Here is a 19,139-nt window from a genome sequence, read left to right as displayed (position 1 = left end):
AACCCCTTTATTAATCCAGTCAATGTCTGCACTTCACTGATTTGAAAAAAGAATGAGCAGAGAATGAGCATTGTACTTGCACAGGAGTCCTTCCACAATGACCTATATTAACCCAAATGCTGCAAATTCATATAAAAGCCACATGGAAAATTTGGGTGATGGTTGATTGAATCCTGCATTGGTCAAATGAAGAAAGATTTGGTGTGAAAACAATTTGCATAAATAAAGCCGCAGATGACGAACAATGGCAACGTGGGGGAACGTGTTTAATCCAAATCTGCGTGACGGATACCACAGCCAAAAATAAATACAACTAAAAGGAGTGGCAGATTCGGACTGGAACTCCCAAACTGGAACAATGCTGACCTCACGTGTTTCATTTGGGATCTTGCAGGCATCGGCTGTAAAAGCTCAGTTAAAAACGGTACCCTTTTACAAATGTACATGAAAATATATTACGGAGTTATATTAAGATATTCTGCATATTCCATATTTAACAGGGCAACATAGAAATGTGCATGTTTCATTACTGAAATAATGGTAACTGTCATATTTTACATTCTGCAAAATATTTAGATCTTGAATCATTCATTATAACGTCATGGTTTATCATACAGCAGCGATATTATATGAGTAAGTAGTAATGCGCATGATGCGCATGACCTGCCTCTAAATTGCCAAAGAAATATGGGGAGGATGAGGGAATGTATACATTGCATATAAAAAGTCTACACACTCGTGTTACAATGCCAGGTTTTTGTGATTTAATTATGGCCAAAATGTTCAAACTTGATTTAATAACACATTTCCACATATTTGGGAGATTTTGTTATCGTCTGTTGAAACCAAGGATAAACTTTAGGAATATTAAATGGTGGCAGGTGCGAGCGGACTTATTTCAGTTTTATTTTTACTCCCCCTCTAGTGAAACAAAAAAATAATTAAAAAGAAATAAAAATAAAGATTGTGTGGTACAGGTTATAGGTGACAGTAGTGGTGAAAATGTATTAAAATAATTTATCTTGATCTCATTTTATTTCACAAAAACATAGGATTTGAACAGAGGTCTGTACATCTCTATATCCGTTGTAGGTTTCAGAAAGAAATCAAGTTGAGTTGCCTATGAAGTGCTGCAGAGATTCCAAGCTTACAAAGATGCCTGATACACTGCAGCAAAAACACTTAGAATACATTTAGATGTTTTAGAAAATCAAAAGAACTTTAGTGGCAGTTAGTGGAATAATGGGCCTTGGTGTCTCGTGGGGGGGAAAAAGGATCCATAAGTAACAGATAACATGTACAGTACATTTTCTGTACATAGATGAGTAATAATTGGATCCAAGATCTGGATCTAACATTCTCACTTTATGCAGATAATGCACCACAAAATCCATACACTCCTGGAAACTATGAGAATATTGATAAAAACCTCTCTAGAAATGTCACAACTAAGGATTAATCGTCTTTATAAAAGTAGACTTGTATTATACAGCACCCATTTTATTTACCGTAATTTCTCGTGTATAATGCACACTCATGTATAAGACGCACCCCCAGTTGACCTCAAAATTCTGGAACACCCTTCTTCCTATGTATACTGCATTTTTACAGTGCATGATTTTACTTCTACCCATATGATCAAAACATTAAGTATTATCTGTATTTTGTTAGTTTTTTCCAAAGAATTATTCTGAAGTTAAGCACTTTATTTGAACACATCATCCTTTTTTAAAAAATATTTGCTCTCATTTTTAAATTCACAGCTCTACTTTTACTTAGTAAATGAGGAAACACACATTTTTGCTCATATGTTTGATTACCCAGGCAGAATTTGTAAGATGGGTACAATTCTTGAAGGAAACATGAAGGACCAGGCAAAACACATTTAATTTAATTTTAATGGGATTCAAATTAAACGGTCAAGCATTTCAGAAAAACATTATCATTAAACAAAACATAACCATAAAGAAATTAATGATGGTCGTTGTCATCAGTCGTATTTTAAAAAACAAACAAAAAAATAATTCACAAATTCGGGGCGGCACGGTGAGCGACTGGTAAAAGCGTCTGCCTCACAGTTCTGAGGACCGGGGGTTCAATCCTCGGCCCAGCTTGTGTGGAGTTTGCATGCTCTCACCGTGACTGCGTGGGTTTTCTCCATCCCAAAAACATGCATGGTAGGTTAATTGAGGACTCGAAATTGCCCGTAGATGTGAATGTGAGTGCGAATGGTTGTTTGTTTGTATGTGCCCTACGATTGACTGGCAACCAGTTCAGGGTGTACCCTGCCTCCTGCCCGATGATAGCTGGGATAGGCTCTAGCACGCCCGCGCCCCTCATGAGGATAAGCGGCTCAGATAATGGATGGATGGATAGATTTAACAAATTCTGCCACAGTATGTAAACTTATGAGCACTATACATATATCCAGTCATACGTGCCCCTGTCATATTGTAATGAAAGTGTAAGCTACACGTTTTTTATGACCACTAGGTGGCAGTGGCATTTTGGAATGGAAGTGTACAGCTTTTGCATAACCAATAGATGGCGGCATACATTTATAAAATGTCAAATTTGCCCCTATACCTACGTATAATGCGCACTATTATCTTATGACAATTTTTTTTGGGGGGGGATGCGCATTATACACGAGAAATTACGGTATATATACAACCCAATTCCAATGAAGTTGGTACGTTGTGTTAAACAAATAAAAAGAGAATACAATGATTTTCAAATCATGTTCAACCTATATTTAATTGAATACACTACAACGACATTTGTAGTGTATTCAATTTGATGTTCAAACTGATAAACTTTATTGCTTATAGTAAATAATCATTAACTTAAGTTTTATGGCTGCAACACGTTCCAAAAAGGCTGGGACAGGTGGAAAAAAAGACTGAGAAAGTTGAGGAATGCTCATCAAACACCTGTTGGAACATCCCACAGATGAACAGGCTAATTGGGAACAGGTGTGTGCCATGATTGGGTATAAAAGGAGCTTCCGGGGCGAGGTTCACCTCTTTGTGAACAAGTGCGTGAGAAAATAGTCGAACAGTTTAAGGACAATGTTCCTCAACGAACAATTGCAAGGACTTTAGGGATTTCATCATCTACGGTCCATAATATCATCAAAAGGTTGAGAGAATCTGGAGAAATCACTGCATGTAAGCGGCAAGGCCGAAAACCAACATTGAATACAACAGCGTGGCTTTGTAGTAAAAGAGTGCAGGTACTAGTCTGGCCTGCCTACAGTCCAGACCTGCCTCTCATTGAAAATGTGTGGCACATTATGAAGCGTAAAATACGACAAGGGAGACCCCAGACTGTTGAACAGCTGAAGCTGTACATCAAGCAAGAATGGGAAAGAATTCCACCTATTAAGCTTCAACAATTAGTGTCCTCCGTTCCCAAACGTGTATTGAATGTTGTTAAAAGAAAAGGTGATGTAACACAGTGGTAAACATGACCCCGTCCCAGCTTTTTTGGAACGTGTTGGAGCCATAAAATTCTACGTTAATGATTATTTGCTAAAAGCAATAAAGTGAATCAGTTTGAACATTAAATACCTTATCTTTGTAGTGTATTCAATTATATATAGGTTGAACATGATTCGCAAATCATTGTATTCTGTTTTTATTTATGTTTACCATAACGTCCCAACTTCATTGGAATTGGATATTTTTTTGTCCTGTTCGGCTGTTAGGTCAAGCAGAATGGAAGATCTGTATCCCTTTTATGCCGGAACAGTTTTACTGTAGTTTCTTAGTATTATAATTGTATTATAATATTATGTATAATTGAAGTTTATTGAGAATCAGTCGAACAGAACAAAGTTTCTAGAGGGGAGTGAGAAACAAAGACAAAAAACAAAGCACTAATTGTAAACAGGATGTAAACAGGATGAGAAAAGTAAGTCATTACATTATCTACAACAATGAAACATTAAATATGAGTGTAGGACAACACCTTGTGAGGGAAGGACAGCACAAGGGCAGGAGAAGCAGCATGCAGGACAAGGGTCGTGAACCCGGCTGTACAACTGAAGTGTGGTGGGATTAACTATGTAAATTATAAGTCTTATTATAAAAGTAGGACGAGAGTATGAGTGAGGGGATACACAAGCAATTCACATATTCATGAGTTATTTTTGTCGCAATAAGTGAGTGACCCCACACCCAGTGAAAGTGTCCCAGGGGTGTGTGCCTGCGGACACATGCAAGTGAATTGACACCATTTTACATGCACAAAGACTGACAGAAGAGACTTGTAATTGCTGTGCCTGCGCCGCGGAGGCTGAGGACCGCACCCAATCAATCGAGGGGTGGGATCGGGCCCAGGGGTCCACCCGAGAGCAGCCCGGTGGACGGGAGACCTCCGACACCGTTGGACCCAGGGCGGTCCGCCGGCCCCACAACAACTGGCCACCCGGCGGGGGCCGCAGGGACCTACTGCCAGCCCCCCCTCCCCCTGCGATACACCACCCATTTGAAGTTCATTATATTATGAAATATCAAGTTTAGCCAACTCTAATGCTGGTTTGGATCTCATCAAGTAGGAGCAAATAACTTTGGTATGAGTGGCAACTTCCTGTACATCCTATAATTGAAAATACCAAACACCTCACTAATTACAGTCCATTTCTAGTCATCTGAAGTTGTTCCTTTTTACAAAGGACATCTGGGTAATTTTAGGGTGGAATAATACTGAAATTTAGTACGCCATGAAACTTTTAATGGCACCAACAATGGAGAATTCATTCATTAAAGTGACTCAACATAAAAATGTGACAGCTTTCAGATGAAAAACAGAAATTGTATTCTCGAGGTCCAAGTGCGAGTCTCACAGTCGATGACAAGACGTGTAACACACTGTCAAATCACCACACTCCGGTGGAACATGTTTTGCATAATGCTGAATTGCAGGAAGGCAATCCAAAGAACTTAATAGCCATTTTTGTCTAAATTTGACATCTCTAAAACTTTTTTTCCCCTCTCTTTCCTCAGATACATTCATCTGTTTTCTATACCGCTTATCCTCACTAGGGTCACAGGTAAGCTGGAGTCTATCTGAGCTGACTTTGGCCAAGAGATGGGCCTCAACTGGTCGTCAGCCAGTCAAAAAAACCCCAAAAAAACAAAAAAAACACCATTCACAACTACGGACAATTTAGAGTCTTCAACTGACCTACTATGTATGTTTGTGAAATATGGGAGAAGCCGGAGTAACCGCACGCAAGCACGGAGAGAACATGCAAACTGGACACAGGAGAGCCCAGATCGCAACCCCCAACCTCAGCCTGTGGAGGTGGATGCGCTAACCACTCGTCCCTCAACCACCTCCTCACATACATGATAAATCGGAAACAAAGCAGCGTGCATGCATTGCTGTTCAGTTACTCTATTGATGAGCCACCTGAGAAACTAAAATGATTGAACAGCTGTTGCTATCAGCAGGATCCCTCTACCAGATTAAGGTAGGCAGAAGAACAAGACAGTACTGAACGGACCAAAACAACAGTCTATAACAAGATTCATTATTTTATATTCATCAAAACTGTTCAGAACAGATAGCTTATGTAGACATAAATGTTTGCATAAAAAACGAGACATAAAGTTGGTCAAGAGTAGGCGTAATTATTCTCTCTTTAATAATCATCAAAAATCACTGCTGTAGTATTTTCTCTCACAACAGTGACAAGCAGCACTGATAAGCTATTTCTAGCCTGCAGTTAAGCAAGCAAAAAGATACATGATGGACTAGTAATACCAAGAAAATAAAGGGGAAGATGTTCCTCCCGTTGTGACAAAACATCTTGATTACAGCCTCCATCTATAACTAGTGTCTTTCGCACAGACTAAGAAATAGTCAGGGCCTGTGTTATGTCACGTTGTCTCGCTTAAGAGGCCTACCTAAATTCTGTCTCTATTTACAACAGGTTTGCCAAACTGGTCCAAAACCAGGTGGAAAATCTCCAACTGACAATTATGACAAGGCGACAATGTGGACAAAGATTTAACGCATGTTACATCCACTGAGAACGAGCTTGGATAGCAGGGAAATGGTGGACGCTGAAGAGGCTCTCATTCCCAGTTCTCCCAGTCTTCTTCCAACTGGTTGAAAAAGGAGGGGGCGGGGGGAGAAACACTCATACATATGACACCAATTTATAAACTAAATGGAAAAAACACAAACCTCTCCAGAAGCTTCAATTTTTGAGAGCGCCATTTGAACTTCTTCTTCTGTCATGTCGAGATCAAAGTCTTTCTCCCAGTCCTCGCTCACATCAGTACTTGAACCTGGTGGACGTAAGAGGAATTACAGCCTTCAACTTTCTGTCAACTTAGCTGTTTAATCTTTTAAAGCATTTAGTAGAAAATGCATCACTAATAACTTCCAACATGCTCAGTGAATGTTTGAGAACTACAATTAATGAAATGTAACCTCAGGTGAGTGTACCTTTCTTTCCGTTGTTAGAAGGTGTAGATTTGCCACTGTCCGAGTTCAGCTCAAACACTCTCAGGTCTTGGGGTCCCTCCTCTTTTGCAGCCTCTACCTTTGGGGTCCGTGATGTCACCCTATCCACAGTGACCACGGGCCGTTTTCCAGTTTCTGTTTGTGTCTGCTCGGGTTTCTGCACCTTTTGCGTCTCGTCTGCAACATCGTCCACAGTCACCTCGGTCAGCTTTTTTGCCAACTCGGTGACGACGGGCTCAGGCTGCACCTCCAGCTGCGTTGGCAGACTGACGCTGTTGCTGCTAATTGAGAGGGTGGCGTCAAGCTCTTCACTCGGAGACAGGGTGTTACTACTCAGCTGTGTGGTTGCTGTGGGGGTCATCGAGGGTGTAAGCCCCTGCGTCGAGTTCGTGTCCAATGGGGGCGTGAAATTGAGCTGAGATGTGGATGTGCTACCAAGAAAGTCATCTAGCACGAACAGGAAAGTCATCAAAGTAGTGTAAGCGAGTCAAGTTTCAAAATGATGTCAATAATTTGTTGCGAGCATACCCTCCTCCTCTTCTTCCCAGCCGAGGGTCTCTGTGTGGGAAGTCTGTTCTGCTCTCTGCTTCAGCGCCACTCGCCGTGCCTCCTCCTGGCAACATAGAACAGTATACAAACAATACATTTTGTTTGATTATTTCCAAGTAGCCGGCACGGTGGACGACTTGTTAGCAAATCTGCCTCACAGTTCTGGGGACCGGGGTTCAAATCCCGGCCCCGCCTGTTGCAGTTTGCATGTTCTCCCCGTGTCTTGGCGGGTTTTCTCCGGGCACTCCGGTTTCTTCCCATATCCCAAAAACATGCGTGGTATAGGTTGATTGAAGACTGTAAATTGCCTGTAGGTGTGAATGTGCATGTGAATGGTTGTTTGTTTCTATGTGCTGGTGACCGGTTCAGGCTGTAACCCGCCTCCCGCCTGAAGAAAGCTGGGATAGGCTCCAGCAGCCCGCGACCCAAGTGAGGATAAGCGGGAAAGAAAATGGATGGATATTTCCAAATATAATATTCGCTGAAATAGAATAAAATAAGAAAATAACAACAAATACACACAAAGCACTCCAACAACTTCATTTGACAAGAGTAACAAGCAAATTTTATTTTCATGCATATGACCTCACTTAAGGTCTTACTTATATAGACAGGTGTGCGGCTTTCCTAATCAACTACAATCAGTATAATGAAACACAGCTTGACTCTAATGAAGGTGTAGACACATCAAGGATTATCAGAAGAAATGGACAGCACCCGAGTTAAATATGAGTGTCTGGGCATGCACAGACAGACACACACGCAAACACCATTGCTGCCACCATCGTAATTTTGATGCGAAGAGCAACAAAAGGTGACAAGATTACGCAACTGTTTAACCAGCAAAGTTGCGGGTGATTGACGGGGGGAGAAGCACTTACTTACGTGATGTCAGCCGTACAGCACGATAAGCCAGCACACAGTCTACACAGATGAACTTGAAAATTCTCACTTTTCATTGTAAATATTATTTAATATAAGTATTGTAAATCCTTCCGTGAGTCAGTCCTTATTGTATGACGATTTATGACCACGTATTTCGGTATGAATATTTAACCTATAATGCATTGCGCGCTTAACATGACAATAAAACTGCATTCTTAATGTGTAAATAAGAACGTAACAACAATCAAATACACTTTCTACTAAGGAAAATAAAAATAGTGTGGCGACAGTGAAATCGTGCATTTCTTTGCACTTTTATGGTACTGTACCATCAATGTGCATTGTATAATAAACAATCACCTCCCAATCGCTTTGTTGTGTTTATTGTGTAATGACTAGTCTGTGTGAACGGCATAATATTTTTGAACAGCTGGACTGTTCTTTGTACGAATCATCAGCCATAAATGTGTACTTAGCGAGAAATATTGGTGAGTCAAAAGTAACTATTTTTGTATTGAAGTAGTAACTGTAGTCTGAATACTTACCCGGGAAAAGTTACTTTGCTCGTTAACTCAAAATGGAGACATTTTGGAGTAACACGTTGTAATGCGTTACCGGCATCACTGTTTAAAATAATTTTTAGAGAGGGCATCAACGAAGGGGACATCTCTTTTGAAGTCAGACCAAACTTGTCATATTCACACTAGGCAGCAGGGGGTACCAAAGACTATGCATGCTTGGCAATTGGGCCTGTGTTGATGTTGTGGTTATGTTTAAACTGAAGGATGTGTACTGTGTACTGACGGATGTGTTTACCTGGTCCAGCTGGAAAACTTTGTAGAAGTACCTCTGCCAGAACTCAGAATGGGCGACCGCTGCTGGAACCTTTAAATAAAATACCCAAAAATAAAGAGCTCTCCAGATTTTTGTTTTTTTTTAAAACTAATAGTAGCAACACAAAAGTAAAGCGCACCATTTTTGTGTAAAGCGCTCGGATTGAGGGACTGGTGACCAACAGCTCAGAGATCTCTCCTTTCTTATCCTCCATACTGAAGCTGGATAGCCAGTTGTCAAATTGCTCTGGGGGCCCTGGGGAAAACAGTTTCAAATACTGTGCAATTTGAACAAAAGCGAAGGTACATCTAAAACCATACAAATCTCATAACATCCCACTAATCTGTTGTTGTATTGTGGCACTCCGGCCAAGTGATTTCATTCAAAAGAGTGCATATGTATTTCAACTCATGATAACGAGTACATAACCGACAAGTATGTTTCCACAGAACTCCTAAAAACGACAAAGGATCAGCATGATGATTCGTCAGCGCAAAAGAGATATTGGGCATGGCTCCGAAGATAAGGGATTCAAAGAGGCAGTTAAGTCAATGATGCATTCTCAAACTGTTCATTGTTTATTTTGTAGCAGCCCTCTTTAACTACTGCATGATCAATTTAAGGCTTTCTCCTCAGGGAGAAGTTAGTTGATATCTAATAAAAAAAATATTGATGACATGGCTCAGTATGCTCAGTAATCAAGTTGGTTTTTTGGGGTGCTGGAAGAGCTTAAGGGTATTTCAATTAATTTCAGTGGGGAAAATTGATTTGATATGTGAATAAATTTAGTTATGATCTTGGTTACAGAACTAATTGTAACTTGTAAATCAAGGTACCACCATGTTTGATTTCATAGCTTTACTATAGGTGTATGTCTTACCATCAGACTCATTGCAATATGTGGCGGGATCAGCCTGCAAACTGTAGAGGCGTGCCTGTAAGGACAGCACATGCTTAACTGTGGTTTGTTTTGCACGTACTGAAACCTGAAGTCTACATAGATTACAAACTAGGATTAGCCAAATTATTTCTATTTGCTAAATGCCATAATAATGAGAAAATTATTTTTAAGACAATTTGTCATTACTTTCTTCAAAGTCAGAAGTTTAAACAAGTTGTGAAACCCCAGATGATGATATCCTCTCTTTGGAAGCTTCTGATGGGTTACTTGACAACGTTTGAGTTAATTAGAGACACACCTGAGAATATATTTGAAACCTGAAACACACTGCCTCTTTGTGTAACATCATGGGAGACTCCAAAGAAATCAGCCAAGATATCAGGAGGAGAATTGTGGACTCGCACAAATCTGGTTCATCCTTGAGTGCAATTTCCAGATGCCTGAAGGTGCCACATTCATCTGTTCCAACTATTATATACAAGTATAAACACTATGGGAATAGCCATCATACCGCTCAGGAAGGAGATGGGTTCTGTGTCCCAGAGATGAATGTGCTTTGGTCCGAAGCGTGTGTATCGACCCAAGAACAAAAGCAAAACACCTTGGGAAGATGCTGGCTGAAGCTGGTAAGATTGTGATTATCCAGAGTGAAACGAGAACTGTACCAGGAAGATGCCATTATATCAAAAGAAACATGAAAAAGACAAGATTACAGTTTGACAATGCTCACAGGAAAAAATACCTTATTTTTGAAGATGTGTCTTGTGGTACGACAAAACTAAAATTAAACATTTTGCCCATACTGAGCATTAATTTAAAAAAAAAAAAAAAAAAAAAAAAGGGGGGGGGGGGAGGGGCATGAAAGCCTGAGAACATCATCCCCACTGTGAAATATAGGGGTGGCAGCATCATGTGGCATCATGAGTTAAGAACATTATGTGCAAGTACTGAAGCAACATCTCAAACAGCAGCCAGAATATAAGCTCCGGCACAAATGGATACTCCAAATGGAGAATGGGCGGAAGGATATTCCCAAATTTGCTTAAGATAACCAAAGTAATGTTTTGGAGTCGCCATCATAACGCACTGATTATCTCAAAATTTATGGGCAGCCCTGAAAAGGCATGTGCAAGCAAGGCAGCCTACAAACATGGCTCAGTCACACCAGTTCTGTCAGGAGGAATGGACCAAAGTTCCTGCCAAATATTGTGAGAAGCCTGTTGAAGGGTATCCAAAACGTTTGACCCAAGTCATAGAATTTCAAGGCAATTGTACCAAATACTAATAAAAGGTATGCAAACATCTGACTTTGAAGAAAGTAATGAAAAATTGTCTAAAAACAGACATTATTCTGGTATTTCGCAAATAAAAATAATCCAAATTGACCTAAATCAGGAAAGGTTTCATCTGATTTTATGTCAGGCAGTGAGAAGAAAAGTCACCGTGTCTTTTTATATAGTGTATGTCAACTCCTGGTTTCAGCTGTATTTCAACACGGAGTACATGTACAACAGAATCTGTCCTGATCTAAAGTATTGGTCATTGTACAACTATTAGTTTTGCATCTATTACGAGATGAAAGTCAGTCTTTAAAATGGTGTTGAACTGTCAACACTATAATATTGCTGTTAACAGTCACAAAATATAAGATCAATGTCCACCTTTGAGCTGTCGTACACTTCTGTAGTTCCTGCTGGTGTTGCCACCAACGTGATAACATCGCAGTCAATGGTTTTATCAGGGGGCGGAGCGAGTGTGTCTGTTATGACTCCTAAAAAACTAGAAAGGCTCTTCTTCACCTTCTCAGTGGTCTCTGATGAACCTTCAACCTAGAAAGAATTAGCCATTGTATTGAGAGTCAAACATTTTTCTCAGTCCAAACGCCTCTCTCAAAAGAAATAATGTGACAATAATGTTGACACTATACAAATTACTGACAAAAAACATTATTTGTCAAATGACGGACAGAAGCAATGACAAAAATAAAGGGAAAAACTTACCGCTAGCTTGTTTTTGACAGCAGTAGCTGTGGCCACAATTGAACACGCTGTGTCATGCTGCACCACTGTGGAGAACTCCGTCAAGTCTCGCTTTATAAACTCTAAAGCCTCAGATGACTGTAAGGAAAAGAAAGTTATTACGATTGTCATAAAGATCCATGCTGCCACAGTGGGCTACCATGACCCTAATGCAGTGAAAGACGGCTATTTATCCATCCATTTAAACTGCTTATTTTGTTCGGGGTCACAGGTGACAGCTACGATACTGCCACTTTCTAGTACACTCTCTTGTTCACAGCGGCGATGCAGCAAATTTAGTCTCCCAGTCTGTTGTTGACGTTACTACATGGCATGGTGGCATACCGATTTTGGCAATGAAACGGGGGCATTCCCAGTTCAATTATTTACCGATCGCTCTAAAACAGATTGATATTATTGGAAATTATATGGTATGATTTTATTGTCAATACTCCACATACATGGAACATACAGAGGGCCAAAACTGCCTTTCAAGAAGCCACCGTCAAAAAATGCAAAAACATAAAACAAAGAGATCAAAAATACATGCATGCATGCATGTTGTGTTGTCGGAAGCGGATTTAGATGAAAAATAAAATGTGTGTGTTGGGGGAGTTTGTATTGTTGCAAGATTGGAATGACACAGCAGTATTGCTGACGCACTTACAAGAACTTCTGAATAACCACAACCTGTATTTTGACATGAAATACTGAGTTCTCCACCTGAGCTATTCAATCTAAACACTAAAGTAACAAAAATGACATTTTACAAAGCACAGGCAGACCTCAATATGGCGTGAAGAGAAATTGTTACCTTGTCTTTGACGGCCTGGAAGCTTTGCTGAAGCCAGCCTCCCCACCATCCTTCTCTGTCATCGTATGTACATACATTCACGTTAGATACACAGCTTCAGCAAAAAAAAAAAAAAAAAAAAAAAACATTGCACGCACGTAGAATCACGTTCCTGCTGTAAAGTCATTGGAGATCGTGTAACTCCTCATTTAATCTGCTTGCTTTAAATCTTGCAACAAATTGGCTAACGGTTGGTGACGGGTTGAGGTACAGTACTGGGCTAACAGCCTAGCAAAATAAACGCTTCGCTGTGCTCTATTATTGTTTGGCAAAACATCTCAGACGTGGACATAAAGCACAATTCAATTTAACCGTTCGATAAGTGCTGATTAATGTTGCTGGAGACCAAACACATTCAAGCTAAGCTAACGCGAGTCAGGCTATGTTTTGTAAACAAACGCACTTCTTTCATTATTTCGGACCGTTACACATCAAAGTAATTTCTGCACGGCAGTTTCACAAAATAATAATAGCGACGCAAGTTTATAGGTTGTAAATATATTTGCATATAATGTTTTGGTTAACATATTCATAGCTATTTGGTAAAGCAACTTTCAAAAGTGAAGTGGTTTAGTGAAAGTAATATGCGAGCTCCCACTCACCCTTCAGCCATCTTTAGGCGATGACATCATCAGTATTTCCTGAACTCTAACCCCAGTTACGTCAGAAAAATACACACGAGACTGCCCTAACAATATATATATATGGGTAAATACGTGACGCCATAGTGCTTTAATATAGTTTGGTCAACTTTATTTATTTATTGATTTGTTTTAATTATTTTTGTTTTAATATGTATTGTGTAGTTTGCTGTCGTCTTACAATGATGTCTACGGTGGCCAAAGAAGACCAAACTAAGTGGCAACGCTAAAAACGTAGTAGTCCAAAGTGGTATGTAGAATGTGATTTTATACGGATGCGGTTTAAGATGCCAACAAGTACACAATGCATGTTGTTTTGAGTAAGTGAAACATATAGTTTAGCTTGGGGAAAAACAGGTAATATCAATATAGTGGAACACATTTAGAGAAAACCCCCATTAGGACAATTGACCCAAGATGAAAATAATCCATCCATCCATTTTCTGTACCGCCTATCTAATTCAGATAATGTTGTTTGCTGGATTTGAAGTTTAGACAAACCCTAAAACGTATAAAAGAAAGTCCGTTCAGTGACAGGAGAGGGCGCCATATTATTCCCCGAGCTGTCACAAAACGTCACAATGCCATGCGATGCAACGCAGCTGACTGCAGTATTTTTTCAAATTCATCATATGTAAGGGATATTTTCCACATAACTGTGTGCTAACAATAACTTTATTCATCATATAAGTTGTTTGATACAGCAAACACCAACATTGGGAAACCTGTGTCGCTTTATGACACTGAAAACTGTATACAGCCACTGCCCATTACATAACCCAGGCTACTGTATAAGCACATGGAAATATTTACTATAAAGGAGACCCATAGCAGGTCTATCCTCAAATTTAATAAAAGCACAAGTAAAATAGAAAAAGTGAAACAGAGAAATGCTTAATCTTTTCCAGCCAGCCTACAATCTCCTGTTTTACAACACTCTATGCTACAGATGAGGACGGCCGATTTGTTGAAGAGAAATGCATGCACGACTCGCACTAATTAAAAGTACTACAATTAGCGTAATGGTGCATTGCATTTTTAATCCTTTGCTTTTCAGTTGTTTCTATGCGTGTCCGTCAAAATATGTCTACATGAAACCGGTCTCTGGCGCAGAAAATGTTGGGGACCACTGCACTGTGCTTGAAAAATATCAATGACGTCATCGATTAATCTGACTCGACTATAATCACATTATAGTTGAGACCCCAAAACATATTTCCTTGTTCAACCCCTACTATGGAGAACAACTTCTGGACAGGCTCCAAGAAAATTCCGACCATCTCCCTCAGCGGATCTTCTCGGGGTGCTTCGGGTGTATGGTGTACTGGACCCTCTAAAACGGGCTGTTCGACCTGTGTCAGAATTTGGTTGGGATTAGTTTCCATTTGTTTTGAGAGTTGGACTCGGTTAAGGCTTCACTTTGTCACAAGTGGAAGGAAGGAAGGAAGGAAGGATGGACAGACGGTACCTTAAATAAACATTTCACTCCGGAAAAAGAACAGTCAACTAAAACAATAATATCCCCAAATTGAGTATATGTAAACTTAGGAGATCAACTGTATTTTCAAACACTAAAACAGCAAAATTGCAGTTGACAGACACAAGCTTTGCACCTGCAAGCAAAGGCACCAAAGATATCGAGTTTTTTTTGCAGGTACATGTACCTAAGCAGCAGTGTATGTGTGTGTGTGTGTGGGGGGGGTCGGTGTGGGTGTGTCTGTGTGTGCCTGCCCAATTCCATGTTTCCTGACCACCAGCAGCTGTGATTTCTACTCATTAGGATTCCATGTGTGTGTGTGGGTGGGGGGGGGGTTGGGCTTTTACTCAGCTCAAAATGAAGAAGAAAAAAAAACCAGACAATAAAGCTCTGGAAGTGTGTTGTCACTTAATTGAAGATTGGCTTCGTCCAGACGCTACACCATGTGTGCATATGTCCTGCAATATGTATCCTCTGACCAGTGTCTCTTTTGCCTTAATTGGGTTTTTCAGTCTCCCAATGAACTCTGTCAATGCAGATTGGATGAGCCAAGTTAGACAAGTGCTCTTGTATTGATCAGAATTAGAATCAGTTAACGTATCCATCCATCTGTCAACAATATAATGGAATTAATGAGTTTGACTGGTAAGGGTTTATGTATCACATTTTCACCCCATCATTTCATTGTGAGAGAACCTCTTGACAATTTAACAATAGTTTTTATCCTACAGTACTGTGCAAAGGTCATCGTGAAATTGTTTGTTTTAGACATACAATGACCGTATACTGTGTAAAGACTTAAAAGTCTCTATTACATTAACATTGTAACATAGTATCACATTATAGAACATCATCTCATTACATAATTTTATCTCGCATTTACACAGCTTACAATGAAATGTACCATTCCGAAGCCTTTGCATGAACAAACATACCCACATACTTATACTGTATAATGCAAAAATGTATATTTATTACTATACTAAATATGAGTTCAGTTTAGCTGCTTATAGCCTGTCAGGAAATTGGTTCTGAATATCTACCAATAACATCATCATCAGTACATTGAGAGCTTGCTCAGTGCTCCAGGAAAGGTACATGTGTAATGCAGACAGTAATGCAGATAACAATTTGAGATGAATTACATTTTTTTGAAATGATTTCTTCTGGATCATTGTTAGTTATGCATCATTATGACCCAAAGCCGCTGAGGCTGCTTAACATCGCCTTCATGACAGGAGCGTCTGACCATAATGGTCCACAGAGGACCTGCCCATATTGTATGATTTAAGAAGGATATCCATTACGCAGCACACTTACACCCACATACACGCTCACTCCAGACTGCTGATGCCACATCGTGGGTTAACGCCATCTGGTCCCGATCAGGAAACACCAGCTTTGCACAAGTCAATGTCTCTAATTATCTACCTTGACCAATGGGAGGCCGGGCTCCACTAATTTCCGCAATGTGTTCTGCTTCCCATTCCCACCTGTGCCCTGATAAAAGGGGGGCCTTGTGGGAGGACCCCGGGTCTCTGTGTCAGGGGACCAGGCACCAGGTGATGCAGCAATGGCGGTCCCCACGCCAGAAGCTCCACTGCTTGGTTTGGCTGGCAGCTGCCTCCCCCCACTGAGACATCTCACAGCTGACAATTCCCCAGCACTGACAGGGGCTCCTTACAGTGTCAATAGCCTCATATATTAGAGCTAACCGCCTTTGTGGTGAGTGAGGGTGTCAGGCTTTTTGGCCTGACAGCGCTTGTTACCATGATGAAATGTAGATTGAATGGAGGGGGCCTATGTCTCAGGCACGAGAGCTCGGACACCCCCAGCCTTTGTGTCCCACGCATGGCTATTGTTCAACCCCATTCAGGGCTCTCAGGAGAGGAGGAGGCCCAAGAGGAAGGTGGGTGAGAATGAGTTACATCTCTTCATTTCTCCCCTGATCTGCAGCTCATCTGTCAGCCGTGGGAGGATAAGCATGTATTTTGCACGCTTGATTTGTTGCTAAGTGAAGGCAAGTCATTGTTGTGTTGTTTGCCTAAATCATGTTCATGGTAATCAGTGTGTTTGCACTTTAACTGATTAATCATTTTATCAAGTCTACACTTCATTAACCATTTCTACTTGCCAAATACATCTTATGTTTGTAATGTGTAGAAATGTTTTATAATGAAAAAAAACTAAACAATTTCTGACAGACTGGCCACTTTACGCCCTCTGTTGCATATTGCCCTTTGTGTGCTGATAACCAAGTCATTATGAGACAGTGACAAATAGTCGTCCTAGAACTTAAGGACATAGCCACGTCTCTCCCCTGTGTCAGACAAAAGTGACGCGCCTCCCTGGCGCCTGTGTCGTCCTTTCATCTCCTACACCCTGTTGAGGTAAAGATGGATGGTCCCCTGGCTCAACAACACAACATTCAGCTTCTGTGTTGTCGCATTATGTCACCCTTCTGTCTCTCCTTTGCTCTTTAAGAGGTCAGTCCCTCAAAAGCTGGTTAGCAACCAATGATACCCTAAAGCTACATTATTTTTTTATTTTATTTTTTGCACTGCTCCCTTGTCCTTGTAGTGTCCAACCTCTTGGGATTTTCTGACATACAGTAAACAGTTTTACTGTGCATGAAGAGGATATAACTCAACTCTTTCAAGAAAGCATGTCTTGTAAAAACAATTTTGTAGATGGTATATTTATTTTGAAAAAATAAACAAATAATGAAAAATATAATAATGTCAGCACACAAGTTATGATCATGACAATTTAATTTAGGAAAATAGAAATCCTGTACAAAAAGACACAAAATCAAATTTTAAAAAAATGTCTCTTCATTGTTCTTCATCAGATAAATTGTAGTATTTGCTACTCTGATAAAAATCCCTTATGCATTTAGAATATTTATCTTAAAGGAATACAGAAGAGACTAGTCATAAAAATAGCAGCAGTTTGCATGGCAGAAATTGTATATACTGTATATTATGTACACATTGTGGAACCAGTCCTCAGGTCCACAGTATGTTCAGCGTCTTTAAGCTGCTTGGTCCCTCATGCTGATACTACAGTAGTAGTCAGTTTTACAGTTACTTGTTCATTGCCAAGCTGTGCAATGAAGAGGTCGGTGTGGGTAAAGTTTGGCAGAGTGAGCAGGGGCAGGGCATGCCAGGAAAATGCCTGTAGGAGCTGGTCAGGTGGAGTGGGTCCTTCAGAAGGCCATGGACTGGCGCGTGAAACCCAAGAAAGCTGGTCGACGGAGGCGAGTGTGGGGCTGCAACTGCTGTTGGAGCTGGAGTGGATGAATGGTGCGAGGTGGTTCCTACCAGAGAGTGTAGGGATTGCGCCAGAGGATGCAGGGGGAGGTGAGCAGGTGATGCAGCAGGGGTGATTGGGTGGGCTGTGCGACTCTGGACGGCAGCATTGGCCCCGTACACGTCCCCAACTAGCTTCTTCATCTCCTCCAAAGAGCTGGACAGCATGAGAATGTAGTTTCGGGCGAGTAGCAAGGTGGAGATTTTTGACAGCTTGCGGACCGATGGCCCGTGAGCGTAGGGCATGACCTCTCTCAAGCCATCCATGGCCTGATTCAAATCATGCATCCTCTTCCTCTCCCGACTGTTTACTTTCAGTCTCAGGTCTTGCACCTCTTCCTTGCTGAGCTGAGATCTAGTTTTGGCCTTACCACCCCCGCTTTGGTCGGCCTCTCTGTCTGACCGGTTTTCTTGGCAGTATGTCTGAAACATCTTGTTTGAGAAGAAGCTGCCAGCCGAGTCATCCACAATCAGGTCTGGGGATGAGGAGCGGCTGCAGGTGGAACCAGCATCGGAATCCATCTTGGTTGAAGCAATGGTAGCACAAAAAGAAAAACAAAAATCTGGGATGTTTTCAGATGGTTCCCAGTTTTTTTGACGTGTGCGTGTTCCTCGTGTATCGTGCAGCCACAGTCTCACTTCCCTTTTTTCAGTCTTATGACCAGTCTGTCTAAACTGTCATCCTCAGGGTCCACTTGGGTGTATTTATACCGCCACCACAACAAAGGAACAATAAGTCGCATAATGAGACACTTAGAGCCACAGCCAATTGCAGAGGGGACACATGTTCACCCACCAACACATACACACACACACACACACACACACGCGTTGTCCTGCAGTCCCCATTGCACCTTCCCACACCCTCATTTAGCCCCCCTCCACCTACCCACCAACCACCTCTCCCCAACGTCCCAGATGAACCACAACACATTTACCAAATACAAATGTGTTAACCTGGATAAACACTTAGTTAACTAAGATAGTTAAAACTTTCATCCAAGCATGCCTGTTGAGTTTTGTGATTATGAAATTACATTTAAAACATGAATAAATCGCACAGTACCCTTCATAGGGCACAATTTGGAAAACTACTCAATGCTCGAAAATTCAAAAGCAAATTCACAAAAGAAAATAAGGTAGAGAATCATAATTTTTTTTAAACTTTTTGAACTATTTTCATAATTATA

At 40.8% G+C, this 19,139-nt stretch overlaps 2 protein-coding genes across 3 annotated transcripts; both read right to left on the bottom strand.

Annotated features, from left to right (window-relative positions):
* Window positions 1-5,630: 5,630 nt before the first annotated feature.
* On the bottom strand, window positions 5,631-13,165 carry bsdc1 (BSD domain containing 1). Of its 2 annotated transcripts, none has more exons than XM_061696668.1 (11): window positions 13,123-13,165; window positions 12,482-12,536; window positions 11,650-11,766; window positions 11,311-11,478; window positions 9,629-9,683; window positions 8,888-9,003; window positions 8,731-8,799; window positions 7,009-7,093; window positions 6,463-6,927; window positions 6,199-6,302; window positions 5,631-6,116 (listed from the first exon to the last, which is right to left on the bottom strand). In XM_061696668.1, the coding sequence occupies exons 1-11, from the start codon at window positions 13,131-13,133 to the stop codon at window positions 6,087-6,089; spliced, it is 1,275 nt and encodes a 424-aa protein (XP_061552652.1). In that variant the 5' UTR covers window positions 13,134-13,165; the 3' UTR covers window positions 5,631-6,086. The 2 variants fall into 2 exon arrangements, with proteins under 2 accessions (XP_061552652.1, XP_061552651.1); XM_061696667.1 differs by lacking the exon at window positions 13,123-13,165 and adding an exon at window positions 12,619-13,116.
* A 4,559-nt stretch (window positions 13,166-17,724) lies between these two features.
* On the bottom strand, window positions 17,725-18,471 carry olig4 (oligodendrocyte transcription factor 4). Its single transcript, XM_061696858.1, has one exon. The coding sequence runs from the start codon at window positions 18,469-18,471 to the stop codon at window positions 17,725-17,727; it is 747 nt and encodes a 248-aa protein (XP_061552842.1).
* Window positions 18,472-19,139: the final 668 nt, after the last annotated feature.

The sequence above is a fragment of the Phycodurus eques genome, chromosome 14, assembly GCF_024500275.1.
Source record: "Phycodurus eques isolate BA_2022a chromosome 14, UOR_Pequ_1.1, whole genome shotgun sequence".
NCBI lineage: Eukaryota > Metazoa > Chordata > Actinopteri > Syngnathiformes > Syngnathidae > Phycodurus > Phycodurus eques.
Note: the sequence above shows the minus strand (reverse complement) of the source record. Positions and strands in the feature narration are given on the sequence as shown.

Bases quoted from the DNA above. Each gene is read 5' to 3' on its own strand.
- bsdc1 (XM_061696667.1), bottom strand. From the start codon at position 12,647: ATGACTTTACAGCAGGAACGTGATTCTAC. The intron at 11,479-11,649 runs GTAAGTTTTTCC...AATTCTTTCTAG, and splicing joins CTGTCAAAAACAAGCTAGCG to GTTGAAGGTTCATCAGAGAC. The intron at 6,303-6,462 runs GTACACTCACCT...TACGTCCACCAG, and splicing joins TTCTAACAACGGAAAGAAAG to GTTCAAGTACTGATGTGAGC.
- olig4 (XM_061696858.1), bottom strand. From the start codon at position 18,471: ATGGATTCCGATGCTGGTTCCACCTGCAGCCGCTCCTCATCCCCAGAC.